This window comes from Solanum lycopersicum, chromosome 7 (genome assembly GCF_036512215.1).
Source record: "Solanum lycopersicum chromosome 7, SLM_r2.1".
NCBI classification, from domain to species: domain Eukaryota; kingdom Viridiplantae; phylum Streptophyta; class Magnoliopsida; order Solanales; family Solanaceae; genus Solanum; species Solanum lycopersicum.
The window spans coordinates 60289552-60302327 of record NC_090806.1 but is presented as its reverse complement, the minus strand read 5'-3'; the positions used below and the strand labels follow the sequence as shown (position 1 = coordinate 60302327).

The 12776-nt window shown below is 42.7% G+C and overlaps 1 protein-coding gene across 1 annotated transcript; it reads right to left on the bottom strand.

The window, feature by feature from the left end:
* Positions 1–10338: 10338 nt before the first annotated feature.
* On the bottom strand, positions 10339–12144 carry LOC138337541 (uncharacterized). Its single transcript, XM_069287457.1, has one exon. It carries the CDS (start codon positions 12142–12144, stop codon positions 10339–10341), a length of 1806 nt encoding a protein of 601 aa, XP_069143558.1.
* Between the last annotated feature and the right edge of the window lie 632 nt (positions 12145–12776).

Sequence of the window (12776 nt, the reverse complement as noted above, 5' to 3'; positions counted from 1 at the left end):
GTCAGAGTTGTTAGTTATGATTATTATTATTTTATTATTGTATATGTAATTATTACAAAGTCAGAGTTGTTAGTTATGATTATTATTTGAGAAACTTTCACATATAGCAACTTAAAAATAATTAATTACTCTCAGTAGCTTAGTTTGATAATTACAATTTGTAGCTACATGTTATATGGAAGAGAGAGGCGAGCGAGACTGGGAGAGAGAGGGGGAAAAGAGTGGAAGAAAGTTGAATTGTATATGTATATTGGTTAGATAATTGTATATTATACACATGTAATTGTATATATGGCAAGAGAGATTGGGAGAGGGAGGAGAAAGGCGATCAAGACTGGGAGAGAGAGGAGAGAGGCGAGCGAGAGAGGACAGAGAGTGGGAGAGAGGTGAATTGTATATGAATATAATTGTATAATATACATATACATTTGTAAAAATGGCAAGCGAGATTGAAAGAGGAAGGAGAGAGGCGAATTGTATTTGTATATAGGTTAAAAAATTATATATTATACATATGTATATATCCTGGCGAATTATACATATACAAACATGACTAATTATACAAACTCAAAGTCAGCCCACGTAATTAATGTATAATTTTAGTCGCGAGTGGTAATCATAGCAAACTATACCTATGATGAATAATTAAAGAGTATAAGTTTTCTTAGCCGCGTAATTTTTTCTTATTATTATTATATTATTGTGTATATAATTATTACAAAGTCAGAGTTGTATATATAAAATATTTGTATGGGAATAACAACTCAATTGACATAACAACAAAAATATTTTTTAGCGGCATTAAATATTGACACTAATAAAGAGTGCTAAAGTCTTTACCGGTATTAATTAAGTGTCATTAGAACCAATGTAACTAAAGACTTTAGGAATGTTTTATCGAAAAAAAATTTCGATTTCGAAAAAGAGTTTGTTTTATTAAAGGGTATTTTCGACTTTTGGGAGTCGCCACTTAATTTTTTAGGAAAAATCAAGAAAACTTATTTCCAAAACAACTTAAACAGAAAAATTTGTTTTGAAAACATTTTAGGGGGTTCGGGATGGGCCTGAGAATTAAGAAATGGGCCGCTGGGTTTGAATTGGGTTGGATTGAAATTGAAGGAGATTGGGCCTGAATTCAGTTCTTCAAAAGGATTAAAGGAAAGAGTTAAATTTAAATAATGGCCAATTGATTTAAAACGAATTTGGTATAAATTCATTAACGAGCCTATTTATTTAGTAACATAACTATTTGAATTATAAAATAATGATTCAAAATATAGTTGTGATTTAAAGCAAACTAGTTTAATGGAATACTTTCTAAACTAAAGATATACATATATACATATACATATATATATATATATACGTGTATATATATATATATATATATATATATATATATATATTTTCTTTCGTTTTCGCAAGATTTACCAAACTAATTAACTCAAATAATTTGAAAAACTCACGAAGCTCGATAATTAATTTATACCAACGTGGGTCAAAAATTGGGTGTCAACAACTGTCCCTCATTTTACTTGGGTTGATGCAAGCAACTCGAGGAAAATGAAATTGACCGAACCAATTTTGACCAACTTCATTCGCTTTTAAAAGGAAGGATTTGACAAAGAGTTTAGGAGTTATGGCCGAACCCTTGAAACGGGTTTCCTACATATCTCAGGCTATATGAGAATTCAGGCCACTTGTAGTTTGATAAGCTTGTTTTATCACACGATTTGATAGAATTAAAAAGCCACTTCGATACTGGATTATGAAGGTGCCGAAATGCTCGAGAATAGAATTCGAGAGCGAATATTGGGATACAACCGAGTTTCAATATTGAATCCGCCTACATATCCCTAAACCTTCGGAATCAGGCTGTGTATAGTTCGACTCAGTCGATGGAAAAGGAAATCTATTATGCTAGATAACTTTTGGTTTTGGACAAGTGGCAAATTAACGAGTATGAAAAGGAGGCTTGTAACCTCTTAGCCATGAATGTGGAGCTCTTCACATCCATAGGTAAGGACTTACACGGACATAATTTCCAAAGCTCTTGGCGCATTGTCACTCAGATTGGAAACTGGCTTCCGATAAGACAAAACTTCCGGATGCGAGACTGAAACTGACAGACCTAAAGGAAAACCCGCATGCCTCGAGAAGGGTGGTTCGGTCGTGGTGGAAGTTGCTCCTCTGCTCGCGTCCTAAGAGTTTGGCACTCCTCTTTGGACTGTGTCCCAGTTCACTGCTAAGAAAAAGTTCCACATTGTGCTGCATCCTTTTTGGTGTCGTCCGCACCTGTGGTTTTTGGAGAATTCATCCTTTTGGATGCTCTCGACAAAGACTGAGATAAAACTCGTCAGCTTAAAAAGAATGCAATTAGGATGGAAGACGGTGTCTTTTATCGTGTCGACACTTCATTGCTCTCCTCCATATTCGACGTCGACTCGATCGGTCTGACGTCCAGAAAATAAAGTTTATGCCTTGTGTTTTGGAATATCATCTTCAATGTACTCTTCATTTGACTCTAAAAATAAATGAATAAATGTTGATGCGATATCGATGTCTCTTTTGTCGTTATCTTTGATGCTCTTCTTGATGTTTACTTTTATAAGAAATAACATAATGTAGTCGAGGCCAATGGATAAGTATTGCTCTTTCTTTATCCATATATGCCCTCTTGCGGTGCATGAATATCTTCCCGCGATACGTAAATTCCTGCGAGGCATAAAATCTTCTCGCAATATATAAATTTTGACGAGGCATGAAATCTTCTCGTCGTTCATAATTAATTACTCGCGATGCATGATTTCCGCGATGCATGATTTTCGCTATGCATGAATTTCAGCGAGGCATAAATTCTTCTCGCGATGTATAAATTCCAGCGAGGTATGAAGTTTTCTCGCGATGCATAAATTTTGACGAGGCATGAAATCTTCTCATCGTACATAATTGTCAGCGAGGTATGAAGTCTTCTCGCGATGCATAAATTTTGACGAGGCATGAAATCTTCTCGTCGTGCATAATTAATGACTCGCGATGCATGATTTTCGCGATGCATGATTTTCGCTATGCATGAATTCCAGCGAGGCATAAATTCTTCTCGCGATGTATAAATTCCAGCGAGGTATGAAGTCTTCTCGCGATGCATAAATTTTGACGAGGCATGAAATCTTCTCATCGTACATAATTGTCAGCGAGGTATGAAGTCTTCTCGCGATGCATAAATTTTGACGAGGCATGAAATCTTCTCGTCGTGCATAATTAATGACTCGCGATGCATGATTTCCGCGATGCATGATTTTCGCTATGCATGAATTCCAGCGAGGCATAAATTCTTCTCGCGATGTATAAATTCCAGCGAGGTATGAAGTCTTCTCGCGATGCATAAATTTTGACGAGGCATGAAATCTTCTCGTCGTGCATAATTAGTGACTCGCGATGCATGGTTTCTCCGATGCATGATTTCTGCGATGCATAAATTTTGACGAGGCATGAAATCTTCTCTTCATGCATAATTATTGACTCGCGATGCATGATTTTCGCGAGGTATAAAGTCTTCTCGCGATGCATAAATTTTGACGAGGCATGAAATCTTCTCGTCGTGCATAATTAATGACTCGCGATGCATGGTTTCCGCTATGCATGATTCCGCGATGCATGGTTCCGCGATGCATGATTCTTCAGTGTATAAATTCCGCGATGCATGGTTCCGCGATGCATGATTCTTCAGTGTATAAATTCCGCGATGTATGAATATTTATATCGCCCCCGTGAATAGTAACGGTAAGACGATCTCCAAATAATATATCAACTTGATCGATAATGATAAAATAATAATTGCATAACTGTCTCTTCTGAGGTAATGCATGGTCTTGATCGACAATAATCATCTTGCTTTGATAACACAATGCAAATAGCGCCTTCTACAGAAATCGTGAAATCTTCGCTGAGATTCCTGTTTGATTCACCTTTGAATCTGGCTGGATACTTTGTAAATTTCCCATTGCTGAGAATGGTTTGAAATAAACAAACACATTCATAAGCATCCTGACACAAACGATATTCCTGCTTTCAATAAAATCACTGGTTTTGGAGATAGTTTTCTCCTTCTCCATATTCATTAGTCGGAAGAATTCGGCCGATTTCGAAGCGAAGCTATAAACCTACATCCATAGAAAAATTGTCAGTTTTAAACATACTGATCTGTATCGATCCCTTCGGTTGTTTGCTCCTTGTCTTGATGTCTCTGGTTGATTTCCCGATTTCCCGACTCTTGATAAGAAAATATCTTATGCCAAAACAGATGAAATATAAAAGGGAAATTTTTAAGAGAAACAAGAATTTTTTTTTAAGAAATAGTATCTTGAAAAAGTCACTGCCAAGTCATGTCGTGTCAGGCTTAACGAGTTTCTTTGAGTCCGACGCTTGTTGAATGAATTTCAGAGGCATTCCGGACATGTAGGGAAGACCCATGACGAAATTTTGAGGCCATCCTCAAAATTTCTGTCCCAGTTTAGTATCTTGCTCATCTTTCCATTGTAACCGAACAGATCGCGGAATTTTTGAGATCTTCTCAAAAATTCTGTCCTAGTCGCAAATTCGAAATGTCTTTTGTCTGGCTTGCTGAAGAGGGGGCTTTTTCTGGAGAATTTTTGAGTCCCTCTCAAAAATTCTGTCCCTGTTCTAATGTAAAGGGGAATAGAAATCTTACGAGAGATATGACCGAGCCCTTGTGGCGCCTACGTATCCCGTTGAGGCAGGAATCAGGTCAAACGTAGTTCCCCTTAAAGGTTAACAAGAATAGATTTACAAAGAAACCGACCGAGGCCGACAAAGGCCGCCTACGTATCTCATTCTTGAGAATTCAGGTCGAACGTAGTTCAAATGCAAAGAAATAATTAAGGGGGTAAATGGGGTGACCGAAGCCGACATAGGCCGCCTACGTATCTCGTTCTCGAGAATTCAGGTCAGACGTAGTTCGTTACAAGAGGGATAAGAGTTCAAATTCGAACAAATACAAGCAAACAGAAGATTACAAGTAAATGATAGAAGATGCAAAACGAACTTCACGCGTAATATCTCTTGACAGCATCTGAGTTGATAGGCTTGGGCCATACAGCGCCATCCATCTCTGACAAGACTAAAGCACCTCCAGATAGTACTTTGCGAACCATGTAAGGACCTTGCCAGTTTGGTGCGAACATTCCTTTGTATTCGTCTTGATGAGGAAAAATACGCTTAAGAACCAACTGACCAACTTCAAAATTTCTGGCTCTTACTCTTTTGTGAAAAGCGCGAGTCATTCTCTGTCTATACAATTGGCCATGACAAACAGCGACCATCCTCTTCTCATCAATCAAAGCTAACTGATCAATCCGTTTGCTAACCCACTCAGCATTACTTAGCTCAGCTTCTTGGATGATCCTTAATGACGGTATCTCGACTTCAACAGGCACGACTGCTTCCGTTCTATATACTAGCAAGTATGGAGTAGCCCCGGTTGATGTTCTGACCATCGTTCGATAACCCAGTAGAGCATATGGCAACATTTCATGCCAACCCCGCTGCTTGTCAATCATTTTCCTCAGAATCTTCTTGATGTTCTTGTTGGCGGCCTCTACAGCTCCGTTCATTTGAGGGCGATAAGCAGTTGACTTTCGGTGAATAATCTTAAATTGTTCACATATCTCTTTCATCAGATGACTGTTGAGATTTGCACCGTTATCAGTGATGATGGATTCTGGAACTCCAAATTGGCATATCAGATTGTTGCGGACAAAGTCGGCCACCACTTTCTTGGTTATCGATTTATAAGAAGCTGCCTCCACCCACTTGGTGAAATAATCGATGGCAACCAAAATGAATCTGTGTCCATTAGAAGCGGCCGGCTCTATAGGACCGATGACATCCATTCCCCAAGCTACAAATGACCAAGGAGAACTCATAACATTGAGTTCGTGAGGTGGCACCCTTATCAGATCACCGTGCACTTGACATTTGTGGTATTTTTGCACGAATTTGCAACAGTTATGCTCCATAGTCATCCAGAAATAACCGGCTCGAAGGACTTTTCTTGCCAAGGTAAGCCCGTTCATATGTGTACCACAAACTCCAGCATGTATCTATTCAATAAGCCTTACAGCTTCAGCACCTAAATCCGGAGTCCTCCTATACAATACTTCTCCATTCAGAAAGAAATTGAGAGCCATACGACGTATCGACTTCTTTTGATTAGATGTAGCGTCTTCTGGATATGTCCCAGACTCCAAATATCTCTTTATGTCAAAATACCAAGGCAAACCATCTGGTTCTGATTCAACATGTGAACAATGGACTGGATGTTCCTTCAAGTCTATATCCAACGGGTCGATGTAATTAGTATCCGGATGTTTAATCATTGAAGCGATGGTGGCAAGAGCGTCGGCTAATTCATTCTGTATTCTGGGAGTATGTCTGAACTCGATCTTGCGAAACCTTTTACACAGATTTTGCACATATTGTACGTAAGGTACAATCTTTGGGTTCTTCACAGCCCATTCTCCTTGAACCTGATGAATCAAGAGGTCCTAATCTCCAATAACCAGTAACTCGTAAACATTCATGTCAACGACCATTTTCAAACCGAGAATGCAAGCTTCGTACTAGCCATGTTGTTTGTGCAGTTGAATCGCAGTTTGGCTGCCATAGGATAGTGTTGACCAGATTCTGATACCAAGACTGCTCCAACACCTTTACCCTGGTGGTTTGCCGCTCCATCAAAGAATAATCTCCAACCTGGATAAGCTTCAGAAATATCTTCACCCACAAATGACACTTCTTCATCGTGAAAATATTTCTTGAGAGGTTCATACTCTTCGTCAACGGGATTTTCCGCAAGATGGTCAGCCAAAGCTTGTGCCTTTATTGCTTTCTGAGTCACATACACGATGTCAAACTCACTCAACAGCATTTGCCATTTAGCTAACTTCCCGGTCGGCATCGCTTTCTGGAAAATATACTTCAATGGATCCATTCTGGAGACAAGATATGTAGTATACGACGATAAATAGTGTCTCAGTTTCTGGGCAAGCCACGTCAGAGCACAGCACGTTCTCTCCAGCAAAGTGTAGCGAGACTCGTACGGAGTAAATTTCTTGTTGATGTAGTAGATATCCCTCTCCTTCTTCCCCGTCTCGTTGTGTTGACCAAGTACACATCCAAAGGCGTTATCTGAAACAGACAAATACAGCAACAACGGACTCCCTTCTCGCGGAGGAACTAGTACTGGTGGGTTAGACAAGTAGCTCTTGATAGCGTCGCAAGCGGTCTGGCACTCCTCAATCCACTTAGTTGGGGCGTATTTCTTCAGCAACTTGAAAATGGGCTCACATACCACTGTTGATTGTGCTATAAACCGACTGATATAGTTTAACCTCCCTAAGAAACTCATCACTTCTTTTCTCGTCTTCGGCGGAGGTAACTCTTGAATTGCCTTAATCTTGGAAGGGTCGAGCTCAATACCTCTTCTGCTGACTATAAACCCCAACAACTTCCCAACTGGGACTCCAAAAGCACATTTGGCAGGATTTAGTTTCAAGTTATACCGACGCAAACGTTCAAAGAATTTTTTCAGGTGTGTCAAATGATCCGAACTCTCGCGGGATTTGATTATGACGTCGTCCACGTACACTTCAATCTCCTTGTGAATCATGTCATGAAAGATAGTCATCATGGCTCTCATGTAAGTAGCACTGGCGTTTTTGAGGCCGAACGGCATCCCCCTATAGTGATATACCCCCCAAGGGGTAATGAAGGCCGTTTTTTCTGCGTCTTCTTCGTCCATCAAAATCTGGTGATAACCCGCGTAACAATCCACAAATGACTGCATCTCATGTTTGGCACAGTTGTCAATCAAAATATGAATGGAAATTATCCTTTGGACTAGCCTTGTTGAGATCTCTGTAATCGACACAAATCCTGATTTTTCCATCTTTCTTGGCGATCAGAACGACATTGGCCAACCAGGTTGGGTATTGCGTTACTTCTGCCAGTCGAGACTCTATCTGCTTGGTGATTTCTTCCTTAATCTTCAAACTCAATTCAGGCTTGAATTTCCGAGTCTTTTGTTTCACCGGTTCGAACCCTGGGTTGATAGGCAGCTTATGAGATACGACATCAGTACTCAACCCTTGCATGTCAACGACATCCCAAACGAACACATCCCTATATTCGGAAAGCTAACGAACCAGGCTCTCCTTCTGAGTCTCATTCAGGTGGGTGCTGATCTTAACCTCTTTGACACATTCTGAATCTCCCAAATTCACCATTTCGGTCTCCTCCAGATTTGGTTTATGTATATTCTCTAACTATCGAAATTCTTCTGCAACATGGTCTGGTTCCCCACTTTCTTCGTAGTCGTCAACCTCATCGTCATTTGCCTCATTTTGCTCGTTTAGCTCATGACATGACATGACATTGGCAGGTTTGTAACTTACGTTACTGAAATCATAAATAGACAAAATTAGAAAAGTAACATATAACAAGCAATTTAATAAACAAAGTCGAAATAAGGAGGCTTTCATTTAAATCAAACAAAATGCGAACTTGGGTCATGGCACAGGGCCATGTCACTTTTTTCAAACATCACAACAAAATTCAAAATCAAGAACAATGCAGAAATGATGGGTCTCGGGCCTCATCCGGACAACCACCGATTTTACTATGCATGAAATAATTCCTTTCTACCCAAGAGTCCGGGACATCAGGATTGGCGTAGAAGTCCAATTCCGCAGCATCTCCTTTGGTTCCGCATCACGAATGCTAGCTGAGTTGCTCCTCCTCGATAACGGTGTTAATCTCCCTGAAAAGGTCACAGATTCCTTCCCCGTCGTCTTCAGGCTCAGCATGTTTCCGGACTGGAAAGGATTGATAGAGATGCGGGATCGGCTTAGTCAACCCTTGATCCTTTTTCCTCTTCATCATCACATCATCATCTGTGGGGATGTACCCCAAACCATACTTTGATCCTGTAGCAAGGACCGAAACCGGCTCGATGATCCCTTGTGCATTCCTTCCCAATTCGAAACCTGGTTCAAATCCGCTTTGCAGCATCACCGTGGCGATCATTCTGTACACGGCCGGCATGGGAGTCTGTGGGGCCAAGCTTTCATCAGTGGCATTTACCAACTCCACCGTGTAGAAATCTGAACTTTGCGGCGTTTCATCCAAGATCGGCACCTGTTTACCTGAGTGGCTCCTTTCCCCGTGAATAACTAGTTCTTCATTGTTCCATACTAGTTTCACCACATGGTGGAGAGTGGAGGGGACGGCTCCAACCATATGAATGAATGGCCTTCCCAAAAGGAGGTTATAGCTGGTGTCGATATCCAACACCTGGAATTTTGCCTCGAACTCTGCGGGGCCCATTTGGATGGTCAGGTTTACAGCTCCCAACGTGTCTCTCTGCACACCGTCGAATGCTCTCACATTGACCTGATTTTGTTCCAACTTTAGGAGGTCAAACCTCAGCCGCTTCAGTGTGGACAAGGGACATATGTTCAGGCCAGATCCGTCGTCTATCAAAACACGGTTGACGATCTTTTCGCGACATATCACGGTGATGTGTAGAGCTTTGTTGTGGGCCCTTCCTTCGGCCGGCAGTTCATCATCGCCGAAGCTGATGCGATGTCCCTGAACGACTCAGTGAATCATAGTAGCTACATTGTCGCTGCTCGTACCTGAGGGCACATACGTGTCATCCAAGGCTTTCATCAAAGCCTGTCTGTGTGACCAGGAGCTCATCAATAGGGCCCACACAGAAATCTGGGCTGGAGTCTTCTCCAAGTGCTTGACAATGGAGTAGTCTTTGGGCTGCATTCTCCTCCAGAACTCCTCAGCTTCTGCTTCGCTGATCGGTCTCTTGGCATGATCTTTCTTTTGTCCTCCGAGAGCAAGCTCGTCAGGAGTATAACATCTACCAGATCTGGTCATGCCTTGAGCCACGGCCGTTTCAATAACAAACTTGGGCTTGGCGAGAGTCTTTGCGGGCACCAAGGCAACAACCTTTGCAGGTGTCAGAATGACAAACTCTCCCTTTTCCCTGACGCTCAAAGAAGCGACAGCCTTTTCCAAGTCTTCCTGAACAACAGGAGTAATTCTCTTGGCTTCACGCTCGTCTTCGTCAATTTCTATCATGTTGGCGTTTCCACCCCCATGATTTGGCAACAGATTCGTGTTGACATTTGGCGCCGCAGGCTGAAGGGAGACCACTTCCTGGTCAATCAAGTCCTGGATCTTGTGCTTGAGATTGATACAGTCTTCTGTATCATGTCCAACACTGTTGGAATGATAAGCACATCTCTACTCCGGTCTGTAGAATCTGGAATTGACATCCACGGGCTTGGGGCCCACAGTGTGGATGTATCCGGCCGCGGATAATCTTTCGAACAATTTAGTTCTGCTTTCAGCCAACACGGTGAAGCTTCTGGAAGGCTTCTTCTCAGACCTGGGGCGAGGGGGATCATACCCTCCGTGCTGTGGGGGAGGGACTTGTTGATAACTGCGGGCATTTGGTCGTGGAGCTTGGGCTCTGGGATGGGGATTTGTTTGGTAGTTTGGCATTGGGGCTCGGTAATTCGGATAGGGGTTTTGATATGCTGGGGTTTGTATTTGATATGCGGGGGATGGTGCTCGATAGCTCGGCTGTACATTAGCGCAGCTGGGAGCGACATTCTGGTAATGGGGAGGGACTTGATAAGCTTGGGGGTAGTTTGGATATATGGAGGGAAAATTTTGGGGAATTTGGGGCGGATTCTGATATAATAAGATATGGGCATCTGGACAAGTGGGGGCTGCATTGTAGTGGCCGAAATGATTTGATTGTGGACGGTAGGCTTGATGAGGCTTTGATGGAGGATTGGAGCGGCCTTGGGGACGTGGTAAGTTTCTGGGTGCCTTTCTTCCCCCGTGTGAGATAGCGTTAACCTCCTCTCTTTTCTTCCTTAACATTCCGGAAGACCCAAGCGATGCAGACACTCGGGCTATTTTTCCCGACTTCAGGCCATCTTCAATAGTCTCACCTACTTTGACTATCTCGGCGAACTTGGCGCCGATTAATAAGATGACTCTGTTATAATACTCGGGCTCCTGCACCCGTATGAACACCTCTACAATCTCTTTCTCCGTCATCAGAGGCCTCACCCTCGCTGCCTCCTTCCTCCATCTGTACGCGAACTCTCGATAACTTTCTGTGGACTTCTGCTTTATCTTCTCCAAGGAGTACCGATAAGGAACTATCTCAACGTTGTATGCGAATCTGTCGACGAAATCCTTAGCCAGCGCACTCCAACTGGGCCACTGTCGAGTCTCATGCAACGTGAACCATTCCAGGGCCTCACCGCACAGGCTCCGGCTGAACAATCTCATCAGCAACGCTTCATCTTTGCCAACTCCCACGAGTTGGTCACAATATGCTCTTAGGTGTGCCATGGGGTTTCCCACCCCTCCGAAGGTATCAAACTTCGGGATCTTGAACCCTTCAGGTAGGTTCAAGTCTGGGTGGATGCATAGTTCTGCGTAGCTTAACCCAGCGACGTCTGGAGTACATTGCAACTCTCTCATTGCCCTCTTGATCTCCTCCTTTATGTCTACCTTCGCTTCTTCCCTTGCCCTCCACTCTCTTTCTTGCTCCTCATAATGGTCCAGCTCGGAGCCGTGTACCTCATGCTCGGTCAGGACAGGGACTTGAAAAGTGGTTCTTTTGGGAAGGGGTGGAGCTAGGGAAGGGCTTGGGACATTCTGTGCGGTTTGATAGTTTTGCGGATAATTTTGGGGATTAGTGTTTTGGTTTAAATGGGGATGCGGTGTTTGGGAATTGAGGGCGGTGGGATTTTGGGGTAGTGGGGCTGTTTGAGTATTTTGGGGGTGTGGTGGCATTTGCGGAGGATTGTTTGGAAGTGGGGAGGGAGTTTGATAGGAGACTGAGGCGTATTGGGGGTTTTGGGTGGTCATATCTATCCCGGACGGGTTATGCACGGGTGTCGATGGACGGTGCTGAGTAGGATCTGAGTTGGATGAGGGGAAGTATGTAGGAGGTCTTGCGTCAAGAAAGTCGGGGCCAAACCCGGGCGGAGGAGTGTCTTGCCTCCGTTGCATCTCTACCCTCATGTCAGCTATTTGCTACATCAGCTGCGCAATAAGCTCATTCTGCTCTGCCACGGTGGGCTGAGCCACCACGACATCTGTGAGGCTGATTTGTTCACTGTTGTCGCCCATGTCTGTATTTGTGTTTGGTTCGGGGAAGGAATCTGCGCGACCTTTTGATCTGGTGAAGTAGTGGTGATCTGCCAGCTTTATCGACACAGATCAGTAAGAGGTACCTGAGAGGTAAAAACAACTCAATGGCAAATTTGTTAGTGCATATCCGGAGTACAAAATGCATAATATCGCACATAAAACAGATAAAGACACAAGTCGCTTTGTTTGAGGATATCTTAACCCACGAATGAGGACGGAAATATATTTTGAACAAACAGGATCTTGTTTGTTTTGACGTCATCTCGGGGAAGCTGAATCACGTTGGGCTATGGTTTTCTTGCAGCTGCTTTTCATCGTCCGTTGATCTTATCTTCGTACCTCCGAAACACGGAGGAGAATGAAAATTTTTGGTGATAGGGGCTGGGCCGGGAAGGCTGCCTACGTATCTCACGAGGAGAATTCAGGCCCAACGTAGTTCGGATACAAGGATGAAAAATTTTCATTCATTTTTTCATTGCGATTACAAGGGAATTGAAAAACAA